The 23,009-nt window shown below is 36.8% G+C and overlaps 2 protein-coding genes across 5 annotated transcripts in view; one reads left to right on the top strand and one right to left on the bottom strand.

Moving 5' to 3' along the window:
• The window catches only part of AP1AR (adaptor related protein complex 1 associated regulatory protein), a 33,937-nt gene extending 19,792 nt beyond the window's left edge, over positions 1 to 14,145 (top strand). The window contains exons 4-10 of one of the 3 annotated variants that reach the window (XM_047798546.1): positions 953 to 978; positions 3,832 to 3,928; positions 5,379 to 5,477; positions 8,004 to 8,062; positions 9,025 to 9,098; positions 9,978 to 10,106; positions 12,299 to 14,145. In XM_047798546.1, coding sequence (XP_047654502.1) covers positions 953 to 978; positions 3,832 to 3,928; positions 5,379 to 5,477; positions 8,004 to 8,062; positions 9,025 to 9,098; positions 9,978 to 10,106; positions 12,299 to 12,564 — 750 coding nt within the window. In that variant the 3' untranslated portion in view covers positions 12,565 to 14,145. The remainder of the gene's footprint in view (positions 1 to 952; positions 979 to 3,831; positions 3,929 to 5,378; positions 5,478 to 8,003; positions 8,063 to 9,024; positions 9,099 to 9,977; positions 10,107 to 12,298) is intronic. The other 2 variants (XM_047798548.1, XM_047798549.1) reach the window with 2 other exon arrangements.
• A 1,229-nt stretch (positions 14,146 to 15,374) lies between these two features.
• On the bottom strand, positions 15,375 to 22,974 carry TIFA (TRAF interacting protein with forkhead associated domain). 2 transcript variants are annotated; one of them, XM_047798550.1, is made up of 2 exons: positions 22,604 to 22,974; positions 15,375 to 16,618 (listed from the first exon to the last, which is right to left on the bottom strand). In XM_047798550.1, the coding sequence occupies exon 2, from the start codon at positions 16,592 to 16,594 to the stop codon at positions 16,040 to 16,042; it is 555 nt and encodes a 184-aa protein (XP_047654506.1). In that variant the 5' UTR covers positions 16,595 to 16,618; positions 22,604 to 22,974; the 3' UTR covers positions 15,375 to 16,039. The 2 variants fall into 2 exon arrangements, with proteins under 2 accessions (XP_047654506.1, XP_047654507.1); XM_047798551.1 differs by lacking the exon at positions 22,604 to 22,974 and adding an exon at positions 22,439 to 22,592.
• Between the last annotated feature and the right edge of the window lie 35 nt (positions 22,975 to 23,009).

Raw genomic sequence — 23,009 nt, 5'->3', positions numbered from 1 at the left:
GGTCACATTTTCATTAACTGATCAATATATAACCTTGTTTTTTGTTTCTCCTTGACACTTTATTTTTGTTTTTGGCCTCGACTCTGGCAGGGACCAAATCTGAGCCACAGCTGCGACCTACACCACAGCTGCAGCAATGCCAGATCCTAACCCACTGCGCAGGCCAGGGATCGAACCCACACTGCTGCAGAGACAGTGCTCGATCCTTAACCTGCTGTACCACAGCAGGAACTCGATTAACACCTTATTTTAATGTATATTATTGATTCATTAACTTTGAACTCAGTACAAATGGCACTAATAATTCATGCCTGGATGAAGCTTATCTAACACACATGTTTTCTCTATAAGGCATGTGATAGCTTCTGGTGATTAGGACCAGTAGATTGCACTTCAGCACTGCACATGTGGGTCATTTGAAACAGCAAAATCATCATTGAAAAAGCACAAAAATGCAAAAAAGTGATACCGCATAGGCCGTGAAGCGTGCCCAATATAAGTGCTGAGAACGCGCATATCAGACAACTCAGATTTTCTTTTGCTGCTCCATGCATTGGTTCTGATGTCGCAAATAAATTTTAGCTCATAGGTGAATTTGCTAATAAGGAATCTGCGAATAATGAAGATCAGTTGTAAATGATGAGAACATAGAGAATATGTTGTTTAGTACCATCTTGACCCCAAAAGTTCCTTTGGTATAGAGTAAACATTTGTTATAAAAAATTAGGAAATGTCCAGCAGTTGGTATGTAATTAAGGTAGATATTAAACTCGATTTTGCCTTTGAGAAATAGTAAAATATTAAAGCTTTTTGTTTAAAATGCTTTTTAATAATGGAATTTGTTACCATGATAAAATAGATAAGCAGAACTTTTTTTATTAAATAAAAATTTTATTGGCTTGCCTTAAATAGAATTCAGCTAGTGAAATTTGTTTAATTAATTTTCGTACAGGGAGAAAGCCCAGGAAGCAGCCATAGGTAAGGTATTTCTGTTTTTAATAAAAAGACTTTTATGTGAACTGTAAGAAACTCTCTAAGAATCTAGGCTCTGTCATTTGTTTGCTTTGAGGCATTAAACAGTTTATATTGCAGAGCCTTGATTTACTCTTTCTGTAAAGTTGAGGTAAATAATAACATATATCAAGATTGTTTTGAACATTAGAGAATTTGATGTACTTAAGTGCCTAAGTGCTTTCCTATTGAACCTGTTATGTATATTTTCATTTTTAAAAACTATATTAATATTGGTAAACACATTTCTTTGAATTTTTTTAACTTTATCCCTCTTTTCTTTCCTTATAACATTCTAAAACTTGTTTACTAATCATATTTTTTACTTTGTGTAAGTTATACCCAAAAAAACTTAAAACACACACCAAAAAAAGCCCTAGGCAGAAGTTAGGACTAGAGGAACAATAGTAGGAGGTATTACCTTATACTTGGCTGGTTAAAACCATAATTATCAAGACCTGAGGTTGGGGAAGAGGAAGAAGCAGAGTAGTTGGAGCATGGAGAGAGAGCAGTGGTCTGAAGATTGAATAAGCAGACAATTGAAGAAGATTCAGAAGACAGCCAAAGAGCTGTGGGCAAAAAGAAGAACTAGGAGACTTACTTCACTCAGTGTGAGAGTCTCTAGTTCCATCCATGTTGCTACAAATGGCATTATTTTGTTCTTTTTATGGCTGAGTAGTATTCCATTGCATGTATATACCACATCTTCTTAATCCAATCATCTGTTGATGGACATTTGGGTTGTTAAGTAAGTCAGAAAAAGAAAGACAAATACCATATGATATCGCTTATATCTGGAATCTAATATACGGCACAAATGAACCTTTGCACAGAAAAGAAAATCATGGACTTGGAGAATAGACTTGTGGTTGCCGAGGGGGAGGAGGAGGAGGGAGTGGGATGGATGGGGTGCTTGGAGTTGATAGATGCAGACTATTGCCTTTGGAGTGAATTAGCAATGAGATCCTGCTGTATAGCACTGGGAACTATGTCTGGTCGCTTATGGTAGAGCATGATAATGTGAGAAAAAAGAATGTATACATGTATGTGTAACTGGGTCACCATGCTGTACAGTGGAAAATTGACATAACACTGTAAACCAGCTATAATGGAAAAAAATAAAAATCATTATATAAAAAAAAGAAGAAGAACCAGGAGAGCATGGAAAGCCAAGGGAGGAAGTAGAGACAGATTGACAGACAGATGGAATGGAGGGAATGGTCAGCATTGCCACAGGAAACTAAAGTAATAAGGCGTTAAAACTGCCTATTATATTTGGCAACATATAAATCATTGATTACTTTTGTTAGAGTTACTAGATTAATGAAAGTAGAGGCAGACTGCCATAAGTTGATGAGAAAATTGGAAGAATATACAAGGTAAGAACACAGTAGTTATGAACAAGGAGCTAAACTCCTTGGGTTCAAATTCTAACTTTGCTACATACTGTGACTTGGACATAATCTTTCTTCATCTTATTTCTCTCATATATACAGTCTCTGTCTACCTTGTAGGGTTGTTGTGAGAACTAAAATTAGTCAATGTATGTAAAGCATACAAAAGAGAAACTAAACACATAGGAAGTGCTAGATGTGCTATCAAAAACTTTTAATTTCAGAAATTTTAGCTGACATGGGAAGGGAGCAGTTAGAGATAGATGTAGGTCATATGAAAGTTTTTCCTTCTTTCTTTCCTTTCTTCCTTTCCTCACAAAGAAGAGAGGTGAAAACAGACGAAAAGAATAAAGATGAAAGAGGGGGTGCTAATTGCTGGAGCAATATTACCTCGCACATAATTCTCTGGAGTGGGGATGGCATAGGATGGCATCAGTGATGAATGAATCACGGATAATAAGTGTAACAGGTGACCCTGAACAAGTTAAGCAATGCTACCTCTTTAGAGGAAGGAGGGAAGAGTAGGAAGGATATACTTGGCAGAAAGTTGAGGGATTTGATGGTTGGAGATAGGCTCCTCATGTGTCAGAGTGGGGTGAAAGTGACTTTTAAGAGAAAAAAGTTTGAATGAGGAACTCAAGGAGTAGGTATGTGAAGGTTTTCAAGGAGTTAGCATAGGATGTGAGGCGGAGTTGGCCATGTATAAGTAAAGGGTTATTGCAAGGGGCTAAGGGCCAAATAGAGTTGGATTCTCTCTAGCAGCTCTCAACAGAGGGGCTAACAGTCAAGGTCAGAGAATGAGTAATCTGAGTGAATAAGGCATGATGATAGGTGTACAGGAAGAGGAGTATGTGGTTAAGGAAGAACTTCAAATTTGCCATGGAGTCCACGTTCCTTGTAAGTGAAGTGAGACCAGAAAATGATCAGGGTAGGAAATCTGGGAGAAGAGGGAAAGATCAAGGGTCTGGGGTGGCCAGAGGGATTGAGCCTGATAAATAGGAAGGTGGTGGGTATGAGAGTTGAGAGTTCCAGCATGATGAGGGTTGAGATCAGAGAGTAAGTAGTGTACCGAAGTTGTTATTTTATAATGCGCATTTTGGGATATGTGGTCCAATGGCTGAAGCAGAGCCAAAGTAAAGGTAAATGAAGTACATGTTTCTTAAGTGTGTGTGTTAATTGTAGTGCTAAAAACAGTACTCTGATGGTGTACCATCTTATTCAATTTATATACCAAATTATAACAAATATTAGAATGTATGATTTTTTTACTCTAATAATTGAACTCATCGCATCAGATTGCTTTAATACATTTTTGACAATAAGATTTCAGAATTTGATTGGTTTTATTAGTGTTTTATTTAAACATGGACTCATCAGCACATTTTTTCACCTTTTCTTTCTTTGTCTCCCTGATTTTTCTCTCTAGGCCTCTTACTGAAGAAGAAATTGTTGACCTAAGAGAGAAGCATTATGATTCTATTGTTGAAAAACAGAAAGATCTTGATATGAAAATCCAAAAGGAGGTAAATAGTCTTAAGTTGCTTGAGTAAGTGTTATCATAAAGTCTCTGTTTATAGGAGAAAGCTGTCATTAAATAGTATATTGCATATGAACAATCATTGGACCTATATTTAGGATGTATAGAGACAAAAATGATTTAAAAGTTAAATTATTCCAGCCTGTAATAATTTGTTTTGGTTTGGTTTAATTGATTAGAAATCATATGCTGCCAATAAGTGAAGAGAATATATTCTTGTAAAGATTTCTGATTTTACAAATCAGGACTCTGGCAAGATGCATGCACCTTTGTGTTTAAAAACTAATTTTATAAAAAAAAATTATTCTGTTTCACAAGTGGATTAAAAAAATCTTTTTGTTCATCTTAGATTTTTTTTTATTCTTAGTAAGTGAACTAAATACTTCTAATGATCATAAATGTTATACTTATTCAACTTCAATGTGTTTACAAAAAAGGCCTGTTAATTCTAGTTTTGCTATTCACTAAACTACATGGAATTGGTCTTAGAACATTGTACATTTAAAAATAATCTGTTTAGGAGTTCCCATCGTGGCTCAGTAGATAATGAACCCAGAACCCAACTAGTATCCATGAGGATGCCGGTTCAGTCTCTGGCCTTGATCAGTGGGTTAGGGATCTGGTGTTGCCATGAGCTATGGTGTGGGTTGAAAACGTGGCTCAGATCCTTCATTGCTGTGGCTATGGCGTAGGCTGTCAGCTACAGCTCCGTTTTGACCCCTAGCCTGGGAACCTTCATATGCTGCTGGTATGGCCCTAAAAAGACAATAATAATAATAATAATCCATTTAGTACCAAGTAGTGATTTTCAACAGCATTAATTTAAGCTACACAATAGATGCTAACATTAGGCTAAAAAAATTTGTATTGAAATTTGGCTTTTAAATTTGATTTGATATGCAATACTAAAGGAATTTGTGTGCTGTTATGAATGGCAGGAATTTATATTTGGAAGTAATTTTTTAATAACTTGTTACTGATAAAATTCAGGACATGTATGTCAATGCAACATGAACTTTATGAAAGCTTACTTCACTTTGGTAGACAGTGATATGGTTGACCTTAGTTTTGAAGACCTTGGACTTACAAGGGCTCAAACCATTAAACTATTCGGGGTGATAGCATTGGAACGATTGTTGAGAATAAAGGTCACTGCATTTTCTAAAGAAAGAAACGGTTTTGTATCTATGCAAACTAGATGCTCTACTTTGTAATTCAACTTCTAAAGAATTCTGTAATATATCTGATGCCATTTGAATTATTTTATAAAAAAAGAAATTGAAACAAAATCACAAAAATTTCAATTCTGTTATGCTTTGTAGAACTCAATTTTTTTAATAATTTATTTTTTATTTTATAAATAGAAACATTTTATTTTTAGAGCAGTTAGACAGGTTCTGATTTTTGTTAATCCTTATTGTTTTGTTCATGTACAGTTAGCCTTACAAGAAGAGAAGTTAAGACTAGAAGAAGAAGCTTTATACGCTGCACAGCGTGAAGCAGCCAGGGCAGCAAAGCAGCGAAAGCTCTTGGAGGTGAGGGGAAAAGACCCCAACATATATTAGGGCTGCTTTTCTCCTGATTTTCTCTGACAAATTTTAGTTGGGACTTTTTTTCCCCTAGAGTCAAGGGCTTCTTGTTTAACCACAAATGTATTTATTCTTATACTTTCAGGAATTTTAAAGGCAAATTAGTTGGTTTTTAATGGCTAGAAAGAACATCAAGTTATATGCTGGACACTGAATGCTGTTTAGCTTTAAAACAGCAGAAGTGGAGTTCCCATCGTGGCACAGTCTTTAACGAATCAGACTAGGAACCATGAGGTTGTGGGTTCGATCCCTGGCCTTGCTCAGTGGGTTAAGGATCTGGCGTTGCTGAGAGCTGTGGTGTAGGTCGCAGACGTGGCTTGGATCCAGCATTGCTATGTCTCTGGTATAGGCCGGCAGCTACAGCTCTGATGAGACCCCTAGCCTGGGAATCTCCATGTGCCGCAAGTGTGGCCCTAGAAAAAGACAAAATAAAATAAAATAGCAGAAGCTAATTTTTATTTATCCCAAAGATGAAATTTACTTTTCCAAAATTCAGTATTCTTTTGGAAAAATAAATATACTCTTTGATGGAACACTGCATAACTAGCCTGTAAATGTAATTTCCACAGTAACTTTTAATTATTTTTGTGAGTTTATTTTTTTCTTTTTAACAATTTCTTGACCTGCTAGGCTTTCTTGTGCTTCCTAGAATTGGGTCAGCTGGGTAATTTTGCCCATAGGAATGTTTGTGTATTTCTCATCCTTATACTTGTATCTTTGGGAGATTGAAAGTTTGGGTCTTGAGAAATCTTTGGCATATTGTCAGAAAACAATAGATTTATCATATCTTACCATCCTGTATTTGAATATGGCATTATAATGCCAGACTGCTATTAATAACAGACATTTATGCAGCCCTGGCTAAGTATCAGGAACCATTCTGGTTAATTTACATGTTTTACCTTAAAACGTTTAATCCTCACAACAATCCTAGGAGAAAGGTGGTGTTTTTAATTCCTGTTTTATAGATAATGAAACCAAAAGGACAGAGATGCTAAGTAACTTGCTTAGGATCCTGCAGGTAGTAAATCGCGAAGCCAGGGTTCAAGCCCTGCTTAGCCAGTTTTCTAATTAGTATATTCTTCCATCTTTTGCCTGTGCGAACTCTACTGCAGTGTTAACTGGAATAGTACATGGATTATGTCACATAATAATTATCGTAACTTAGAGAAAGTGAAAAATCATGTGTCATGTTTCTATGTGATTTCTGTATGACTTGTACTGTATATCTCTTGCTTTTTTTTTTTGGTGTTTCAGCAGATTAGATTATACGAAGTATCTTTTTAATTAATTTTTTAGACACTAGCAATTTTATTTCAGTATTTATCTTACCATATTTCAAAATTATAAATGGAAATCATATGTGAATTCATTTGGCAAGGCTCAGAAAGGTAATGTGTATCAGTCTACTCATATCTGTGAAATACTCAAATCTGTCGTCTACATGCAATCTAACTTTCATTTTATCTATGAGATGATCAGCCTTACGAAATTGATTTTTTCCTACTAAATTTTTTCTCCTACTAAACCTACAGTTGTATTATGTTCAAAACAAACAAAAAAAAACTATTGCCATATATAAGAAAGATGTGAATTAAATCTTTCAGTAAAAAAGTAGTTTTTAGTAAGGTCTAAGGAGTGGGGAAATATAAAAGTTAACTCACCTACTGAAAAATAAAATTTTTCTGGTTATAATTTAGACAACTCTTTTCACTATAGTAAATTCTCTAGTGCTTGCCTTTTAAAGACTAAAAACATTCCATATGCGTACTCTATTTGAGTTTTTTCATTCCTGACTAAATACTGATACAGGGACAGAGAGTAGTCTATACAACATATACTAACACACAAAGATGCACAGATACATGCAAATTCATTTGATTTTCACAGTAGGCCTATGTGTTTGCTAGGGCAGTATTACAGCCATCTGTAATTTACACAGGAAGAAATAGAAAGTAAAGGATCTGAGGGGGACACAGCTAATAACTGTCAGAGCCACAACTCTAATAGGTTCTTCTGAATCCTTTGTTTTAATTATTTCTAAGTCAACTCAGCCAGGTCTTTTAGATCTTCTGTTTTATTACTATTTATTTCAACCAAAAAAGAACTGCATATACAGTTTTAACCATTCCTTCCTTGACCTGCATCTGTCCAGTTATTAGAAGTTCTTAGGTGTAATAAGGAAATAACACCAATATATATTTTAAAAGCTATTTTTAATAACACTGAATATTTTGACCACTTAAGGATTATATACTGAAAAAAATGAGAAAATTTCTACCCATAAATAACAGGATATAAATGTGAACAGTGGTGAGTTTAAAGAAAAAGACATCAATAGAATAACTTTTTGTGGGTTTTTTTCCCCAAAAAAAATACTAGGAAAAAAAAGACTTTTTGGTATTGTATGAATGGTTTTTAAAAGTATAATTTTACAACAGAGTGATTTTGTATTGCATTATGTTTCCAAAGCAAGAAAGACAGAGAGTTGTGCAGCGATACCATCCTTCAAACAATGGAGAATATCAAAGGTAAATAGTGAAACATACTTCTTCCCTTTGTGGTAGAAGTGTCATTTCCGAAGAGAACACAGTTCACCTCCAAAAGTTTGTATACATGTTCATGTGTGTGTATTCTGTAAAAAATTATTGCTTCTTTTATTTATTTATTTTTAATTTAGCTTTTTGTGGTTACCCCTGTGGCATATGGAAGCTCCCAGTCTAGGGGCTGAATCGGAGTTGCAGCTGCTGGCCTGTGCCACAGCCACAGCAATGCCAGATCCAAGCAGGGTCCGCAACGACCTACACCCCTGCACCAACAGCTCGCAGCAATGCCAGAACCGTAACCCACTGAGCAAGGCCAGGGATCAAATCCACATCTTCATGGATACTAGTCAGGTTCATTTCCACTGAGCCACAACAGGAACTCCAAAAATTGTTGCTTCTTGAAGACACTGTCTTGTAAGAACACTAAGAACATTTGCTTTCTTTATGTTGGAAACTGACCATTTATTTAAATTGACTTTATTGCATTCTTAAGAGTGGTCACATCTTTAACATAGAATATGAAATAGCACAGCACATGCCTTTGGATAAATTGTATATGCCTTGGTTGTTTTAAGTTTTCCTTAGTCCCTTTCTTTTCTTAAAATAGAGTTTATGTGTGATCATTTTTTAAAAGACACATTTCAGTGTCATATTTCCAAGAGTGTTTTCTACTCATTCAAAGAACCGTGTTCATACTTCATTATTAGAAATTATAAAGTTAGACTTTGGGCTAAGCTTTGAATTTTGACTTCCACATTAACCAAAATCTTAATTTTCAGTTTATTGCTGGCATTGAGAAGATTAAGACCTGTTTGATTAGGTTATTTTAATTTTACAGTAATTATGAATTGGTGTGGGATAGACCTTCAAAGTGCCACTATGAACTTAAGCATGCATTATGTTGTGTCTGTTATGAATATATTTTTTAAAATTCACTTTTATTACAGTTCAGGACCAGAAGATGACTTTGAATCTTGTTTGAGAAATATAAAGTCACAATATGAAGTTTTCCGAAGTAGTAGTAAGTCTCTTAAAATATCTGCATATATTTTAAGGTTACTTTATGCCACATTAAACAGATAATTAGAGATCCTCGCTCTGGTTTTCTAGAACTTCACTCTTCAGTTTGTGTTGCCCAGATAGGTCAGTTAACTTGTCCTTAATTGTACAATTTTCTCTTTCCTTTTTTTATTTTTTATTTTTGGCCATGCCCACGGCAGCAGAGGTTTCCAGGGTGGGGATCAAACCCACGCCACACGGTGACCTGAGTGGCAGCAGTGGCAACACCAGATCCTTAACCTGCTGAGCCACCAGGGAACTCCTCACTTTCCTTCTTTTAAAAAGAGAGCAAAGAAAAATCTCAGGCTGTTTCTGTAGTTCTGTATAGGGAGTCAAGCATTCCTTTTTCCATTTCTACTCTGATCTTACCTCTTCTCCTCCCAGAAGAGTGGGGTAAGTACAGGAAAGTGTACTTATCTTACTTATTACAAATTGATTTATAAAATTAAAATTGTTTCCCCAAGTTTCAAAAGTCAGAACTCCTGTGCTCCCCAGGAATGTGAACATAATAGTGGTTCCTTTTGAAAATATAGACTGCTTTTCATTTATCATTTTTATTTGTTTTTGCCTCCTTTTGTAATTAACTGTTAAAATATTACTTAGAGTTCATCATATTTGAAGAGTTCATAATTAATTTAAATTTGAGAAAAAAAGTACCAAGAAAGGAGAAAAAGCCCTTTATACTGTTTGTAACAGAAACATGCTGATATGATATCAAAATTGTTTCTTATGATGGTAAAAGGAGTAGGACTATTTGAAAGGAGATAATTATTTCAAAATAAATGGTTGTAGTTAAGGAGTATAGATGACCACATTTAATTGTATTTGATGTGCATTCTAGGACTCTCATCAGATGCCACAGTTTTGACACCAAATACAGAAAGCAGTTGTGATTTAATGACCAAAACTAAATCAACTAGTGGAAATGATGACAGTACATCTTTAGATCTAGAATGGGAAGATGAAGAAGGTATTTTATATTCACAGTTTTACCCCAAAATTTTTTTAATTTATGTTAATTTATAGAAATCTACCTTATATTTTACCTTATTTGAACTGACATGAATGCAAGACCTTGAAAAATCAGTGTAAAAAATTTCTTAGACTCTTATTGTATTAGTGATTTATATTTGTTGATAAATTGTTTAGAAAGTTGCTTAATTCTTAATGTTTCTTGAGATTTAGAAAAAAATGTTATTTATCATTTTGAGATTTTTGTAATCCAACCCATTTTACTCAAGAAGAATTACTGCCCCCTTGTGGGCAACCTAACTTCAAAATTTAATTAACTTTTGGTTCATATATAAAGGTTCATAATAAATAAGTGATTTGTTAATTTTTTTGGTAGTACAAAAGCCATTACGACATGAGTTTGATTTTAGCTGGTATGTTTTTCTAGCTATAGTACTTTAGATAGGTTTCTTAATCTCTCTAAGCTGCAGTTTGTTCATCATAAAAAGGGAACTATAAACTTACTTTAAAGAGTCACTGTTATATACTGGGGATCTAAAAATGCTTCTTGGCATGTAATAGGCAGTCAATAAATATTTGAAACAAGTGAGATTTTAAATATTATGGGGATTAGGTAAAATTTATATAAAAATACCCAGTAGAACAGTGTGGCACCCATGGCATGTACTCAAATTTTGGCTTAAATATGGATTTTTTTTAAGGCTTTTTCATTGAATAAGGCCCAAGTCTTTATTTTCGTTTTAAGAACTAGGTAATCTAAAAGGGAAGAACTGATTATAGAATATAGGACTTCAAGAAAAATAGTAAGCATTAAATATTTCATAGAATTTTGTGATGGAATAGGCCTTACATATCCTCTAGTTAAGCCATTTGTTTTATCAACAAAGAAACTAATACACAGAGGACTTGAATAACTTGACCAAAGTTGCATTATTAATACTTAAGTTCTTCTTGGCTAAACACTGTTCCCCAATTCTATAGTTTTGTTATTGTGTTTGGAGCCCAATCAGCAGATTTTAAAATTTATTTTTATTTTAGCATCTGGTTCAATTTGATCTAAAGCCTTTTAGGTCTTTTAATTTCTGATTCTGTCATCCTTGCTGTACGCTAATCAGATTTGTACCTAACATGACTTTCTAGGTTATTATTCAGGTCATTATAACAGAATTTTTAAACTAGACTCAGTAGAGGACAGAGCCCATTAGAAACCATGTAATGTACAATCCAGCTTCCTTTACAGTGTTTTATTCAATTAAATACAGATCCATAAAACTGTATCAGTATCCAGCTCATATTTTTATTGCATGTATAAGGATGACTTGCTTTGCTAGATTGAGTCTGCAGTTTTGGGGGAGTAATAGACAACAGTGATAGATTTAACTTTCCATTATTGTTGTAGGATCTGATTCTTTAAGCTCAGAAAACAAAATTATTCAGTGTGTGTAGGGATATTCTCTTATAATCTCTTTTCCTAGATTTTAATTGTTACTAGTGTTGATTTTGCACTTGGAAATTCACATTTCTTTTCTGTCCTCCCTCCTGCCAAAATGAAGTCTTTCTTCCAAGGTTTTTGACACTTTCACTTTACTAACTTCTTTTATTAGCTCTAGAACAGTTTTCCCTAGAAACATCTCTGTCTCTGTTATGTTAGCTAGAGCTGTGTGACCTTGGGCAGATCTCTTCCTCTTTCTGCCCTTGTTTCCTCAACTGCAGGATGGGGGATAGTGATAGTACTATATCTTTAGTCCTATAGTTTCATAGAGCTGTTGAGCATCATATCAGTTAATATCTGTCAAGTGCAAACAGTGTTAACTAGAACCTAGTAAGTGCTGGAAATACATATATTGTATTGTTGTCATTAGAGGTATTATCTCTGGGAAATGAAGTTGTCATCTAGGTAGAAAGGACTTTGGCAGACACTCTGATTTGGCCATAGAAGACTACTAGCAGTTGAAGTCCGCCATCCATTCTGCTTTATTTATGGCTCTTTAGAAATTTCACCTTATTAGATGATCAGTGTTGCATCAAAACTGTCCTTTGGTGAGTAATATTCACTCTCAGATTAGGTCCTTACATTTCCCTTAAAAAGGCATACATAGGACTGGCTCAAAGTTAATTCACAAGTCAAGTCTTTTTAACATAGTTTTTTAATCTTCACTGAGATTTCTAATGATTCTGCCCAAATAATAGGAATGAATAGAATGCTACCCATGAGAGAACGGTCCAAAACAGAGGAAGACATTCTCCGGGCAGCACTGAAGTACAGCAGCAAGAAGACTGGAAGTAATCCTACGTCAGCCTCTGATGATTCCAATGGGCTGGAGTGGGAAAATGACTTTGTTAGTGCCGAAATGGATGATAATGGCAATTCCGAGTATTCGGGATTTGTAAATCCTGTGTTAGAACTGTCTGATTCTGGCCTAAAGCAATATGACACAGATCAACAAAAACGATAGGGTAAAATTGTACGAACTTGTTTATCAGTTAGTTATCACCAAATGTTAAAAACCAACTAGAATGTATAAATAGTTGTGCTGAGCCTTTTTGAAAGGGGGGAGGTAAGAAACCGTGTTGTAAATGCTTCTTAGAAAGGAATAGAAATGATAGGCTGTATCTGAATTGCTTCAGAATTAAGTGCAATTTCATCATCTGCCTTCTGCTTTTCAAAAACAATGTTTCTGTCATGTTATTACACTCTTTTCTTTATAGCACTATTTACTATTTGTAGATTTTCACTTTTTAAAATAGTTTTATCTCACTTTGAATGCTTTCTTAGCCCTCTTTCAGTAGCTAACTCTGAAAATACCAAGGCATTTTGTGTTACTTCTCAGCAGATGTGAAGGGAGCATGAAGGACTGCCAGATTCAAATTTAGCACAGTGTTCCCTTTTCCAGCATTATTTATTCCTATGACTTATTTAAATTTTATTATCTAATAGTAAGCACAATTAATTTGAGTAGATGATCCTAAGGAAGGCTGCAATACCAGTTTCTTTCTACACTTACTGCATATCCTGGTATAATAATGTTGACTCTGAAAAAGGGTATGTTATGTTAAAATAAGCTTTCAAAGTTTGGACTCTTAAAGTTGGTAACCCGAAGTTTAATATTTAAGAAAATATATATACTTAGGTTTTTCACATCCTTTTACATGCCATTATAAATGAATATGGACTTTAAGTTATCTGATATGTTAAATTTCTAGGTGTCATTTTTAAAAATTATATATTAACAATGAATGGCCTTGGAAAGATTTCACACAGAACATATGCTCTGTGCACGATTTATTAAGAAAGGAAAACCTAAAATATGTAATACGGGTATTTTAAAGTAAGTAAAAATAAAATCCATTCTGGTATGAAAGGATCCATTGATTTTATTAAGCTTTCCTTTGCCTTGTAAAATGAGGTACTTTAATGGGATATAATTAAGTAACTCAATATATGTAACTGCATTTTATGATACACAATTATCTTTCCTCTAAAGTTTATGTATCAACCTAAAAGGCCAAGGATATAAGACACTCCCTAATTGCTTGTCTTGATTTTGCTGAGAATTGAATATGATTTTAGCGAGCAAACTTTTTCCATTTTTCCTTAGTGTTTTTCTTTTTCTAGTGCATGTTCTCAAAAATATAGGAAGGTCCAGATATAAATAGTAAGTTAAAGTTTTTGCTGTACTTAAAAAAAAATCATGTGGCCCTTTCAATATTTGAATTGCTAGGCAATGACATCTGTAGTTTTGTCTCCTTTTTTATCTCATAGAAATAAATGACACTTTAAATATGTAAATATATTAAGTAACGCTGTTATTTATGTCTATCTTAATTTAAGCTGTAGCTATGTCATTGGAAATATTTTAAAGAATCTATATTCACATTGCCTGTGTTATGCTTTTTAAAGTTTATATACATCAGATGTATATTTTTGGTTTGGCATAAGCTACTATTGTAATTTTTCTTGGCATTTTGTTCATAAAGAACTTTTTGAAGGAATGGTTCTCAAAGATTGTGAATAAACACATTTTTACATTTAAAAACAATAAGTTATTTGTTACTAGTTTTACTCCACAAACATGCAATAATTTTGACTCCTGACTTATAAAATGATTATTTTTTAAAATCTGCTGTGAAGACAAAAAGAATGGAATTAGTAAAGCAGGTTGAAACTACACTTGAAAATGGTTGCTTGGATAACAGTCATTATAAGGAAATAAGTGTCAGAACTGAAAAAGTAAAAAGAGCCATGAGATAACATGGAAGCAGCTACCAAATACATAACACAAAAAAATTAATAATTGTTATCTCCTGGTAGTAAGATTATAGCCAATTTTTCTTCAAAGCATATTAAAACAAATACTACCCTCATGTTAGTGCCTAAAAGTAATGCTTCTTTAGCTAAGTCAGTGCAGTAGATAGTAGGGACACAATCTCCTAGGATATGGTCATATGGCATATGAGATTTCACCATTGGAAAGCACCCCCTTGTCACCAGGTTGCAGGTTCAAGAAGAGACTGACTAGGGAGTTATCTTGTGGCAGAGCAGGTTAAGGATCCAGTGTTGTCACTGCAATGGCTCCGGTCGCTGCTGTGCAGCAGGGATTAATCCCTGGCCCAGGAACTTCCTCTGGCCACAAGTGTGGCGCAAAAAAAAAAAAAAAAAAAAAGTGAGAGAGCGAGAGAGAGAAAAACTATGACTAACACTAGCACCAATTAATACATGCATCTACTTAAAGAGTCCCACCTCCACCCCAAGTCAATTTCATGGGACAGATGAGTCCGAAAGAGGTGAATTGAAAGGTTCACAACTCAGCCGTGGTGCTTTGTATCAAACACCAATGTTTTGTTTGCCCTCAGCCCCACTCCACTGTGGCCATTCTTTTGAGAAAATGCTTTATCCTATCCGCAGGGTCACCGAGTTCAGCAGCCATCCTTTAACATTCGTTGGGGAGAGCTGACTGGTGGAAGGGTGGGCACCTGACCCAAGCTGAGCCTCCCCTTGCACTGGAATTGAGAGATAAGGTTTTCTTTGGCTGATCAATAACATGTACAACTTATGCCACCATGTGGAGTGAAGAACAAATGAAGAATGTGTCTCAAGGGCATCAGTGGATGTTTCTGAATCCAGCCATAGCCTCTGAAAGAGTTTCAGAGAAAATGGTTAGAGAATTAAACTTTGACTCTATTGTGTACATGGATCTATTCAAATTTGAATTCATGGAATTTAAAAATATGTAGTACAATAAAAAACTGGTAAGAAATATGAAAATTTTAAATTTAACATCATAGTTTATTAACAATGTTTAAAGTATTGGTTTTAGATGCTGAATATAGAAAAGGAAAACTATTCTTGGGAATAAACACTAATTCTATAGAGAAAAAAAACAAAAATTAAGGTATTATTGCACAAAGAAGTCTTACTATAAAACCACAATGACACACAGACACCAAAACACATTATGCTTTTTGTTCCAATACTCTGGTATGACAAGTAACAACAAGTTACCTCACCTGTAATAACTTGCTTGTAACCTTGACCTAGAAACAAATGGCTGCTGTGAAATAATATGACCAAACCAAGAGATGGTAACTTATAAATCAAAATGAAGCAGTGTAAAACATGGGACCAAAATTGGGCATAAAAAGAAAATAACCTTATTTTGAGAACACTATTCCTTCATCATGAAGGTTGTTTTTCATACATTAATGCTCACAGATACACAATTATAATAATTTCTTCATATATCCAGCAACGCAGCAGGTGACTAAATCAATGATTAACACAATTTACAGACTTCACGTAACACCAGATCTCAAAGTTGGCAACACAGCAAATGACAGTAATATACCGCACTCAGAAACTCTTTTAATAAGTGGATTGTCTGTAGAGTGTCTACAGAGTTGGTCCTTCATGATTCTCTTAGCCCTCTGTGGTCACCATTCATTTTCACCCATTTCTATAGGAGAATTGCCTTGGGTGGAACAGGATAAATAGTTGCCACACTCAGGTATGGGCTTCTGTGGTAGCCAGTTGTTTTCTTGCAAGAGCGATCTTGTAGATAAAATAAACTGAATCTCAAAGAATTCTAATGACTCTCCATCTTCCTTCTCTATCAGGAACTGATAGTCACCAAACCTAACCATGCACTTAGGGGGCAGGTCCATTTTATTTAGGTAGCCCAGTTCCTGGTTGTCCACAATCAGACTGGTCTTCTTACTCATATTTTTAATCTCAAAAGAGAGAACTGAGCTATCAAACTTTTTAAATAGGTGCAGAGAAAACTGAACTCGAGAAGCATGTTTGTCCTGAAAGGTATACTGACAGATGGAATTTCGGCCAAATTTTACCACTTCGCTGGAAGGGAGTTTCTCTCGGCTAAAAAACCTTCTTGATTGGAATATTCCATTTTGCTGGTGGCCTGGATGGTAAACAGTCATCTGGAGACAAGTTAATGTCTCTTCTGTGTCAGCATCTTCAAAACTGGACATGATGTGCACCAGAATCGGACCTGCCTGCAACAATCAAATCAGCACATTAGTTCAGTTCCATATGTCAGGCACTGAGATCTTTGAGTCTAATATTTTCATGAAAATACTCATAGGTGATTAACACTTAGACCTCAGAAAACAACAACTAGAATCCTTTCAGTGAACTAGGAGATTCACGAAATCTTATGCCAAGCCCCCATAAGAAACTGGTGTGTGGCTTTTTCCTTTCTATTTTTCATTTCTAATTTGATATAATCTGGACAATAACAAGGAATGATTACTGATAAAGTGATTTGAGGGGAGCATAGAGAAACTTCCATTCCTTTCTCATTTAAATAGAGTGACTCCGGCCCGGGCAAAAAAAATGACAGCTATACTTTAAAAAGAGAATTCAAAAATACATAAATAAATAAATAATAAAAAGAATTAGCAATAAAAAATCCTTTTGGCTTGAATATTCTTAGAGGATATACACATAAAGAAACCCTACAGTTTATTAACTTAATTATAATTTGATGTATTATGAATTACAGAATGTCTGATTAAAGACATTTAAAAATTATAAGCAAATAATTGCAACATTTATCCTTTATATCCTGACTTAGATTTCTAGCAGGTAAAAGGGTTAAAATAGTAAATGCTTTAAAAGTTTATTCTATAATTTTAAAATTTATACATTACATACTTTTTTTTTTGTCTTTTTGCCTATTCTTGGGCCGTTCCCACGGCATATGGAGGTTCCCAGGCTAGGGGTCTAATCGCAGCTGTAGCCATGGACCAGCAACGCAGGATCAGAGCCATGTCTGTGACCTACACCACAGCTCACGGCAACGCCAGATCCTTAACCCACTGAGCAAGGCCAGGGATCGAACACGCAACCTCATGATTCCTAGTCGGATTTGTCAACCACTGTGCCACCACGGGAACTCCCATACTTTTTATTTTTTAAAAAATCTCCACAAGGTAGTTCTAAATATCATAGCCTGTACTTGTTCCAGAATTATTTATTTTTGTCATTGGTTCCTAATGACTGGACAAACAAACCATCATTAACCACAAACGGCACAATCCAACTGCTATGAACCACAACCCTCTAAGCATGCATGACCCCATGGTGCCCTCCACCTCCACCTCACTCTATGTGCCTTTAATAATCAGTGGAGGATCTTTAAATGGTAAAACAGGACAGAAAAAAACAGTTACTAAAATATATGAGAAGTTAATTTGACACAAAACTCCCACCTTAAAATGAAATTTTTCTTTTTTTAGGGCCACACCCATGACATATGGAAATTCCCAGGCTAGAGATCAAATCAGAGCTGTAGCCACTAGCCTACACCGCAGCCACAGCAATGTGGGATCCCAGCCACATCTGTGACCTACACCATAGCTCAGGGCAATGACGGATCCCCCATCCACTGAGCAAGGCCAGGGATCGAACCTGCATCCTCATGGATACCAGTCAAATCCATTTCCGCTGCACCACTACAGGAACTTCAAAATGAATTTATTTTAAAGTAATTATATGCACATTATTTTAAAATTCAAACGTTAAGAAAGGATCTTTTTTAACTTATCTTCCCTCCACCCTAATCCTTTTTTGACTCTTCTCAAGTCAGCCACTGGAAAAGTTGCTTTTATCCTCACTGAAGTCTTCTTTACAGAAGCTTAACCATGTGCTCAAAGATAGGCATTTCTACACACAGAGAAAAAAAATTCCTTACACAAATAAAGAACATACTGTCTTTGTTCTAGACCTTGCATTTTTCAATTAATACAAATGGATGATTTTTTTCCATATCTATATATAAATACACCTCAATCTTGAGCAGCTGTATATAATGCCTTTAATCTAGTGTGATGGTAAATTATACCAATATTTAGATGTTGCTGAGTGCTCCCTGCATTCCTTAAATACTGTATAGTATTTATAGTGGAGTTTGAGGAGCAATAGCCTTAAGTGAAGATTGGTAGTTTTATTGTTTTTTATTTGCCACCTATATTAGATATTAGTATCAAAATTATACTGGTTAGAAAGGGGGAAAAAAGTGTTTTCCTTTTCTTTCTATGCTTGCTATTTACTTTTAAAATACAATCTTTTCTTCTGTTTTGAAAAGTTGTGCTGCTAAAAATCAACTCAATTTATTCAGTTACTCAACAAATGACATAACTCAGCAAAAATTTTTTTTTACTGACTTGGAAATATATCTTTAATTTTAAATTTACTTTCATAGTTCTCTTCTGGCCTAGTGGTTAAGGATCCATTGTTGTCACTGTTGCAGTACGGGTTCAATCCCTGGCCTGGGGAACTTCCCACATGTCGTGGGCATGGCCAATAAAAATAAAATAAGGCATTCTGTTTGGAGTTCCCATTGTGGCTCAGTGGGTTAAGAATCCAACATGGTGTCTATGAGTATGTGCGTTTGATCCCTGGCCTCACTCAGTGGGTTAAGGACCCAGCGTTCCTGCAGCTCAGATATGGTGTGGCTGTGGTGGAGGCTGGCAGCTGCAGCTCTGATTCAACCCCTAGCCCAGGAACTTCCATGTGCTACAAGTGTGGCCATAAAAAGAAAAAAATTACTTCCGCAACAGATTCTTTTTGGACATTATTATATCAGATTGCCTTACCCAGGCAGACAAAAAATGTCCAGGTATAAGCAGGAAAAGAGAGAGGAACAGTCAAAATCTTGGGGCAAATGTGGTAAAAATTAAAACCAAAGACAGGAGCCCCTGCTGTGATGCAACAGGATCAGAAGTATCTTGAAAGCACTAGCATGAGGGTTCAATCCCTGTCCTGGCACAGTGGGTTAAGGATCTGGTGTTGCCACAGCTGCAGCTTAGTTCTAGGCTGTGGCTGGGATCTGATCCCTGGCCTGGGAGGGTGCAGGGGTGGCAAAAAGAAATAATAATAATAACCCAAAAGGCAGCAAGAATTAACATACAATGGGTAAAATTGGTTAATCTATCCTATACTGTGATTTGCAGATACTTTAATTATGATAATAAGTCATTATTCAAGAAGCGGACAGTTTAAAAGAAAATAAGTATAACAAATCATCAGATGATGCAATTAGTGGTTGATAAGGAAATAGCTGTTAACACATACAGAGCCTAAAAGGAAAGAGCAAGAATCTGTCATGATCTCTGCCTTGTCTAGGATACACTGCTATCACTCTAATTCATTCCTGGACTTCAGACGACATTTCCAAAAGGAGAGCTGAGTTTTAAAACATGGTGTATTCTGGATGTTGTCTTTTTGCTAACACTACTTTTGTTCTGGTAGCTTAGAATTCAGTCTTTTTTAGCAAATCCACCCTCAAGAAAATTTTGCCTAGTACCCAGGGAGATGTATTATCCACCGCAAAGGAAAAAATTGGCATTCTGATTTATAAACCAGTGGCTATGAGTGTCTTGGGCTGAATCAATTCTCAGTATTTGATGAATCTCTGGGTTCACAATTGTGACCCTCCAACAAACATGGAGGTAGACTATATTACTGTCCAGTACTGCTGCCCCTCATTACCAGGCCAACGTCTATTGGCTCTGCCCCTTTAATGGGTTTTTCCCACTCCACTAACAACCGTATCAATGAAATGTGAATGGAAGTTACATGGAAGCTTATTTCCAAGCATAAGTCTTAAAAACCACTGTGTAAGTATATGTGCCTTTCTTCTTTCTGTCCCACATCAGCAGTCCCCAAAAGGAGCAGCTCAGCATGAGTCCCGGAGGGAAGGGCCAAAGACAGAGCCATAAAAGACTTGTAATATGAGCAAGGAATCAAACCCTTCTTGTAAGTTACCTAACACTGAGCCATCAAGTGCACTCACCTCCAGTATGAAACAATTAGCAAGCCTGACAGTAAGAAAGGCTATTACTTACTGTATGCTTTCATGTGCCAGGAACCGTGGTAGACTTTTATACATACTGTCTTATCTAATTTTCAAAACAATCCTAAGAATCACCACTTCACAGATGAGGGAGATGAGTCTCAGAGGGTTTAGCTAAGTAGTCCCGCTCACAGAGCCAGTGTCCAAGGCAGGATTCAAACAGAACAGAAATGCACCCTCTCTCTTGCCCACTACAAACATTACTTCCTATTACCAGTTACTTCACAAACTATAGCAGCTAACCTGTAGAGAAGAGGGCCACAGAGGTGTGTGTACTAGAACCAGCAAGACACCAAGCTAGCATCTAGTATTGGGGACGAAAGTACACTGTTTCTGCCTCCTCTATAAGAGCAAGAATCTATGAAGCACCAGGTTCCCACAAGTTACCAGTTATTCTCAAACCTGGGTGTGTGGATGCTGTATGTCACTAATAGTTCTGGTAGGTTGTTAGCCCTGAAGTCGAGTAAATTATGGTCTCTGACTTCAAGGAACTTAGAAACTAACCTATTCACTAATCTCCAGAGCTGCCAAGTTCCCTCTACAAAGTGGCCTAAATCTCTGACATTTTCCAAGCAGACGGTAGGAAAACAGAAAAGTCAGAAACTAAAAACAATCAAAAAAAAAAACTAAAATAATAAAATTGGTGGATCTTTATTTTAAAAGTTACTAGTGACAACAAAAAACAAACAAACACAGAGTTCCCATCCTGGCTCAGCGGAAACGAATCCAACTAGGAACCATGAGGTTGTGGGTTCAATCCCTGGCCTTGCTCAGTGGCGTTGCCCTGAGCTGTGGTTGTAGTTCGCAGACACAGCTCTGATCTGGCGTTGCTGTGGCTCTGGAGTAGGCGGCAGCTGTAGCTGGGATTGGACCCCTAGCCTGGGAACCTCCATATGCCGCAGGTGCGGCCCTAAAAAGGCAAAAGGCAAAAAATAAAAGTCACTAGTGTGTAGGTGCTCAAAAGCAGCTTTTTCAAATGTTTGGCCGAAGTTATCAAAGAAACAAGAACAATGTGCTTATGTATAAGGGTTACTTCTGGAGAGGGAAATGGGTTGGGGGTGGACAAGAGACTTTTCACTGCATGCTCTGTACCTTTGCAATTTCAGGCCATCTAATAGCTCTTCGGACATCTAACAAATATTTTCTTTACAAAATCAAACTCTGATTTTTATGAAACTAAATGGAGTTGGAGATTATCCCCAAAATGGAAAACCATGATCTCTGACATCAAAAAGTTGTAAAACACTGAGATGATGTCTGACTTACTGTAATATTTGTGTTAACAAATGAACGACAATAACTTCTGCTGGCACTGGAAGGGAACAGAATAGGAAAGGAAGAGAAACTTGGAAGCAAAGCAAAAGACAGCGATCCGGACAAACCCACCCCTACCCGGGTCACCAGATCATCATCCGCAGCGTGGCTTTAAAGAGATGCGTGAACGCAACTATTCACCAGAATTCATACTTACTGAAGTTACAGGTCTCGCTAAAGGAGTCATGAAAACTACAAGGCGCAGGAGGAAACCCTTAGGAAAGCTCAGGGTTTTTTTTTCAGGGAAGATGTCTCCTTTCTCCCACTCTGCCTGATTGGCCGATAACTAGTCAAAAGACCGATTCCCCGTGGCTGCGCGGGCTTCCGCTGCGAGGCTCAGTGCGGATTCTGGCTCTAGAGGATTTGGGAAATTCCCCCGTTAAATCTGAAAGCTGGAGAAAGTCTCAGAAAGCAAGGGATGGCGTTATCTTCCTAAACTAGCCGGCTGAAGCAAGGAAGGCAGGTCTACACGCAACCCCTCTATGACCTACGCTTCTTAAGTGGAATTCTTTTTACTGATTAGGAAAACAAAACAAAACAAAACCTTTGCAAAGCACAGAAAAGTACAAGGAAAACACACCCCATCTCCAATAGTTCCCCCGCTCCATTTATAAACATCTATTTTGGGAAGCTGGGAACTCACAGTAAATTGCTGGAGCGTCTGCCGGTAGCTGAGCCTGCAAGAAGAGCAGGAGATGACTTTCTACACAACGGCCCGGAAGACTCCTGGACAATGGTTCCCTCTCTCGTGATAAACAGAAAAGACACAGGACCCACTTCACCCCTCAGACCTCCACCTGGCAGGTACCTTGGGATCCCAGAGTCCGTAAATTTCCTCTTCGCTTTCCCGGGCTCGGCACGAGGTTAAGGGACTTGATCTGGCGGAGGCCCTCGGATCCGGGATGGACACGTCTCACCGCCTCGTGTCCGCACTGCACTACGGACCGCAAGGTGCCGGCGGGCTGAGCCGTGGCTTCTGAGGTGGAGGTGGGGGAAGCAGGTGTGAGCCCAAGCGGGGGGACAGGGCCGAGCGGGGAAAGAGGGGCGCAGACGCAACCCAGCGGGCGCCCGGGAGACTGCAGAGTCCAGATCCTCTCGCGCGCGCGGCAACTCCTTCCACTGGCCGGCCGAGCGCACCCCCTCCTCCGAGCCCTTATGAAGACCGAAAGTGCCGTTTTCAGACTCCGCCCGGCCCCCGCCCCTTTCCCGCCAGA

This window comes from Phacochoerus africanus, chromosome 10 (genome assembly GCF_016906955.1).
Source record: "Phacochoerus africanus isolate WHEZ1 chromosome 10, ROS_Pafr_v1, whole genome shotgun sequence".
In the NCBI taxonomy this organism is placed as follows: Eukaryota; Metazoa; Chordata; class Mammalia; order Artiodactyla; family Suidae; genus Phacochoerus; species Phacochoerus africanus.
This window is presented reverse-complemented; position numbering and strand designations above follow the sequence as displayed.

Bases quoted from the DNA above. Each gene is read 5' to 3' on its own strand.
- TIFA (XM_047798550.1), bottom strand. From the start codon at position 16,594: ATGTCCAGTTTTGAAGATGCTGACACAGAAGAGACATTAACTTGTCTC.